The 6,293-nt window shown below is 45.0% G+C and overlaps 1 protein-coding gene across 5 annotated transcripts in view; it reads left to right on the top strand.

Annotated features, from left to right (window-relative positions):
- Window positions 1-6,209, top strand: part of tbxas1 (thromboxane A synthase 1 (platelet)) — a 75,758-nt gene extending 69,549 nt beyond the window's left edge. For all 5 annotated transcript variants that reach the window (XM_042110957.1, XM_042110959.1, XM_042110960.1 and 2 more), the window contains 4 exons: window positions 2,624-2,712; window positions 2,932-3,069; window positions 3,417-3,579; window positions 3,917-6,209. In XM_042110957.1, coding sequence (XP_041966891.1) covers window positions 2,624-2,712; window positions 2,932-3,069; window positions 3,417-3,579; window positions 3,917-4,018 — 492 coding nt within the window. In that variant the 3' untranslated portion in view covers window positions 4,019-6,209. The remainder of the gene's footprint in view (window positions 1-2,623; window positions 2,713-2,931; window positions 3,070-3,416; window positions 3,580-3,916) is intronic.
- Window positions 6,210-6,293: the final 84 nt, after the last annotated feature.

Here is a 6,293-nt window from a genome sequence, read left to right as displayed (position 1 = left end):
GAGAGAGAGAGAGAGAGAGAGAGGGGGGAGGGGGCATAGAGGGGGAATAGTGTGACGGAGAGGAGGAGTGGAGGGGGGGATGGAGAGGAGAGATGGCAAATGGAGGAAGTACAGTTAGTGATGGACTGGACTGACATGGCAAGGTCATTTGATGTGAGTGATGAACACCCTTACGATTGGAAAGAAAGACTGGGTGGTTGTCTGTGTGAGTGGGATAAGGGGTGTTTGCAAGTGTGTGTGTGTGTGTGTGAGTGGGATAAGGGGTGTTTGCAAGTGTGTGTGTGTGTGTGTGTGTGTGTGTGTGAGAGAGAAAGGGGGGCATGTGTTGTATGCCATAAAGCCTGCAATTTGTGGTTTCTTTGTCTCTCGGTTTCTCCAGGGTTTGGTAATGAGAAATTGGAAACAATCAAGACTTGCATACTCTCAGAATTATTCATTCACACTGAAACACACACACACACACACACACACACACACACGTGTGCATACACTTTAAGCAAAACCTGCACTAAGTGCCCCTGCTCTCAACCAGGCTTAAGAACAGGGTGTGTGTGTGTGTATGTGCAAATCTGTGCGAGTAAGCGTGTGTGTGTGTGTGTGTGTGTGTGTGTGTCTGCCCTTGACTCTGATGCTGTGTGTATTTGAAGCTCAGGGTGACTGGGAAAAGGGTGCTGTGTGTTTGCGCTAAGAGCGTAGCCCACTCAGGCAGAGCTAAATCGTTTGGGTTTCGCCGTTGTTTTTGTTTTCTCCCAGTCCGCTTTCAAACGGAATGACAATTTAGTGCCATCACTGGGGGCGAGGCTGGCCAGGGGCCAGTGGACTGTTAGCAGAGCTTTTGTTTATTTTCTGCTAAATTCTCTTGTTTGCAAATGTCTATGGTGTTCTTGCCTCCCTCTTTCTGCTGTGTAGTAATGCATATTGCAAACGGCCTTGCTGACACATGGATGTTAAAGCTAATGTGAACACACACACATATTAACCACTCATACCACACACATACACAAACACACACACACACACACACACACATTAGCCACTCACACCACACGCATACACAAACACACACACACACACGTCTGTATACACATGTGTCTCTGCTCTTGCGCAGGTTTATTGGGGTGTTTTGTGTTTTCTAACTGTTCTCATGTGAGGTAGTTTGGCTCTTGTGTCTTGTTAGGCCCCTGATGCCAATGCGTGATGAATATTGAGGCTTTGAGGGACAAAACTGGCAATGGATTGTGGGTAATAGCAGAGGGGGCTTTACAAGGCAGGAATATTTCCATAACCCCCTGTTGCACCATGAGTCCCGACTGATCTGTGGCCTACTGCAGTCTCTCTCTTTCAGACACACAAACACAAACACATACATTAAACACACACACACACACACACGATTACGATGTTAAACCATTCCCATGGGGAACAATGGCTGCGTTGTCGGAGACGGCCTCCGCAAACCAAATCAACAACGTTCTGGGTAAACACACTACAAATAGCTCATTCCCACTCTGCGTCATCAGGAATCACTGATGTTTCTCATTATCATGGTAAAACACACCGTTTCTCTGGCCCAGTTCTTTCTGTTGGTTTGGTTCCACCAACGGAGTTCACTCTGTCTAGGGCAAGGGCACTGTCTGTTCAAGGATGGTGGGTTCGGCCTTTTGGAATAAACTGCAATCCCAGTGTGACCAACTTCACAATTCCGATTAGGCGGAAGCGTCACTGTTGTTGAGTGAAGTTCAGTACATTTCCATTACATTTGTCAGATAAGATTAACATAAATTCATTTGATGTCAGCTTCAGTTCAAGTTCAGTCTAGTGCCATGCGATGCATCTGGTGATGGTGCCATTCAGATGGCAGTCTGTTGTCTGGATCCCTGGTGCCCCCTGGTGGCTGGCTGTGTTGCAGCAGGGTGTGTGCAGCAGCTTGGGGCCGCTCAGCGTCTCTGTTCCTCCTGTGTGTCTGTGCCACACCAGGCCTCTACAGCCACACACAACCCTCACACACACACACACACACACACACACACACACACACACACACTTGCACATATACAGACATTTTCTCTTACTCTATCAGACACACTGTCTTTCTATCATTAACTCTCTCTCTCACACTCACACACACACGCAACCGTGCCTCTGTTGCCATGTCTATCTGTACCAGTGCCCCCCCCCCCCCCCCCCCCCCAGTGTGCCTGCTCATACACATCGGTCTGCATCACACATACATCATTGATCTGATTTGGCTCAGAGCTGTTTCAGGTCAGTAGTCAAGTAGCTGTCTCAGCGTCTGATTGGCTGAACTGGAGCTAAAAGTGACTGGAATGCGTTGCAGGGTGGAGGCCTCTCAGGAAGAGGCTTGTAAGGGTTCTAAATTAAGTTAGTTTGCTGGCCCTTGAATTTACGCAACAACTTTCTGTTGTGATGCACACACACACACACACACTAACACACACACACACACACGCTTGCACACACATACACACACACGCTTGCACACACACACATTTACACATCCTCATCAACTTTTTTATGTTTATTGTGACCCCTGCTGGATAAACTGCAAAACTCTAGTTGATAATATCTTGTTGGTTTGTAAAACTGTGTGTGTTTGTTTCAGGACACTCCAGACTATAATAACGTTCAGGAGCTGAAGTACATGGATATGGTGGTATCAGAGACCCTCAGGATGTACCCTCCAGGCTTTAGGTAGTCTGCAGCATTCACACACACACACACACACACACACACACACACACACACAGCTGTGATTGATGTAAATATAGTTTGTTATTATCTCATCTTTGCCTTCTCTGGTTCTTCTCATTTGCCAAGTAAACAGCTTATCCATATTACCCTACTCAGAATTGATTGATTGAGTGTGTGTGTGTGTGTGTGTGTGTGTGTGTGTGTGTGTGTGTGTGTGAGGTATGCGAGGACTGTGGAGGAGGACTGCATGGTGAATGGACAGGTCCTGCCTAAAGGAGCAACGCTAGAGATTCCAGCAGCATTCCTGCACTATGACCCTGAGCATTGGCCTGAACCACACAAATTCATCCCAGAGAGGTGTGTGTGTGTGTGTATATCGGTGCTGGTGTGTAACAGATGGGAAATCTATAATAACTACAGTAATTTCCTGTGTATTAGCCACATTGTGTACAGTATAAGCCGCAGGACAGTGTTTTATGCCAGTTAAAAGAAACAAAACCATATTAACTGCCCCCGTGTATTAACCTCATAGCTGAAGAAATTTTGGAAAATCAATGTATAAGCCGCGGGTAATAGTTGGGAAATTAAGATGTGATATATTGCATACATTACATATAGTACTGTATATATGTTTTTATATTTGCTTGCACCCATAATGAAAATGATTGAGTCCGGTCATCCCCTGCCGTCCAATCCCATTTCAGGTTCACGGCAGAGGCGAAGGCCAGCCGCCACCCCTTTGTGTATATCCCCTTTGGGGCGGGGCCTCGTAGCTGCGTGGGCATGCGATTGGCCCAACTGGAGATGAAGATGGCACTGACTCTTATTCTCCAGCGCTTTACTGTGGAGGCCTGCAGCGAGACCAAGGTACTGACACCACACACACACGCACACACACACACACACACACACTGAAACTCTACACTCACACACACGCGTAGATATTACAAGTAGAATGCAGGCGACGGCAATTGTCTGCTCAAGTCAGACAGGACTGTCAGTCTGTTAAGGTGACCTCTATCCTCCTACATAATAAAAGCACTATTTTTGTCAGTGCACAAGTGTGGACAGAGTGGACACTCCCCACAGTCAGTCAGAAGCAGTATGTCAGCCCATGGTCAGTGTACGATGGGCCTGCTTCTTGGTCAGTGTGTGACGGGCCTGTCTCTTAATGTCTTAAGTGGCTTTGCTTTCCCATCCACAGGTGCCACTGGAGTTAAAGTCCCAAAGCACTCTGGGGCCGAAGAACGGCATCTGGGTCAAAATCACCAAAAGGGACACATCACACAGGCACACACAGAAATGACACCGGAAAGGCACAGGACTGTGTCTTGATTAATTAAGTGCTGCACTGATTAACATTTGAGTTGTATTGTAACGTTTAAATTTAGAGATTAAATGGTCTCTGGGGTGCCCGGCAGTATTTGCTGCCAACTATCACACAAATCAAACAACACAAACACGTTTTATACATTTCAAATCATATATTATGATAGTTTAAATTAAACCAAAAATATCCATACACAACTTAAATAATCAATGTCCCTCCATACAATCGAAAATAAAAATGATATAAACAAAAAAGGAAAGTATGAAAGAGTCTGAGTCACGGAAGGAAAGTGAGTTGTGGAATATGTGGAATTAGTTGTAGGCCTATACTGGCAGAAAGGGAAAAGTGAACTCGGAGATGAGAGTTGAGTTACCAGCGGGAGACTAGCCAGGGGAACTGCAGAGTAGGCCTACGACTTGAACCAGGGAATTTGGCAACACCCCGACAAGAGAAAGGAAAACATCTTGCCATGCTGCCGATCCATTCCGTCGTGCGCAACACAAAGTAGTTTGAGCCGGTCCTATTTTGCTCTGGATCCGCGCTGCTGCATAGTAATTCCTTCAAGGGATTAATCCACAAGGGTACGATCCAGAGGAATCCAATGTAACTACATCTAGTGTGAAAACTCTGTTTAAAATGCTCCCGCCACGTCTCACATGCCTTCGGTAGCCACCCTCTCCGATGGCGCTTCCGTGGTAATTAGTGCTCTCCCCTGCAGCTTTGGCCAAGCAGCATTTTATCGTCAGCTGACTGTGTGACGTTAACAACCCCAATTACGTTTAAGCAACCCGGTTGGATAAGCCCATGTCTATGGGATAAGCCCAGTGAAGACTATAGAGATATATACTTTTTTTTACTATAAAGAATATGGAGCAGTCCGCTACAGTATGTTCTACCAATCAACAGTTAATTTGTTTTTTGTTTTTTTAAGAAATGAACTGAAACCAGAATATAAGTTGTAAATGAGATGTGAATGCAGAAGTGCCTCTTACTTTCTGCTTTGGTTACAAAAGTAACTCATCTAGGTCACTAGGGGGAGCTCCTTGGAAAGAAGGGAGTTGTGAAAGAAGGGAATGTGGCATTATGAATAATATGTGAAGAGATCAAGGGGTTAGCAGGGCCTGGAACTGCTTGAGCTCAAATACTGACTTCTTTATAATAGCATCTGCACACACACTCACTCACGCACACACACACACTCACGCACACACACACACACACACACTCACCAAAAGAAAAGCTGAAACACAGGCACACAGTTGTGCCCACATATATCTGCAGCACCAGCACGTGGCCCTTCTTCTGCAACAGAAGTATGAACATAACTCTGATACAATATAGAGGCAATGCACCGACAGCAGTCTGGAGAAAGAGATCTCCCAATTCCTGTAGCATAGCAGCTCTTTTCCATTTCAATTTAGGAGGGGGGGCAGTATTCCTACCCAAACACCAAACTTCCTATGGCTGTTTTATAAACGATAACACCTGCTCAGAGTGTGGCAGAGGTGCCGTTCGCCCTATAAAGAGTTTGTGTTGTCATTATTTTAAGGTAAAAATACTCTTTCTGGGGCCTTTAACTGGCTGTTGCGTGAAATAATACTGAATTACTCAGAGGTACTGTGTGTGTGTGTGTGTGTGTGCCTGACAGAGGGTTCTGGAACAACATTTGGGTCAGAGGGTTTGGATGAGGGCCATAAGCTGTGAGACACCAATCTGATATTCCACTTGGTTCGTGTCCTGTAAACTAAGATAACCTCACCCTCAGACAAGGCCATGTTGGGGCATTGAGCCACAAAGAGAAATGCTTCAGCAACTTTGAATTCTCAGATCCTGCTATATTTCAAAAGACAAAACAAACTACAAAGGTGCACTATAGCACTTTGCCCAAGATTTGTGCTAGACAGCTCCACAGAAGAATAAGGTCAGCCTTTCTGTTCTACTTGATTTATTTCCCCGAGGCTTAAATGTACATAGTTACAGATAAGAGTGTGACATGATTTTACTGAATACTGAATTTTACTGTTTACAATGTACTGTGAAAATGATCACTGCTGAGGGACTGAGCCTAAATGAGATATTCTCTGACATGTACAGTATATTGTGGAAGCAATTCTTCAAAAAGTGAAGTGTAAATCTTAGACTGCAATAAAAAGACTGCTCATTAAAACGTTTTTTAAACGTTTTTATTTATATATATGTTTTTTTTACCAAGGCTTCATTTTGTGGGTGTGTAAAGAATCATTTAAGACTA

This window comes from Alosa sapidissima, chromosome 11 (assembly GCF_018492685.1).
Source record: "Alosa sapidissima isolate fAloSap1 chromosome 11, fAloSap1.pri, whole genome shotgun sequence".
In the NCBI taxonomy this organism is placed as follows: domain Eukaryota; kingdom Metazoa; phylum Chordata; class Actinopteri; order Clupeiformes; family Clupeidae; genus Alosa; species Alosa sapidissima.
The sequence above is the reverse complement of the archived record's forward strand: the minus strand, read 5'-3'. Positions and strand labels throughout refer to the sequence as shown.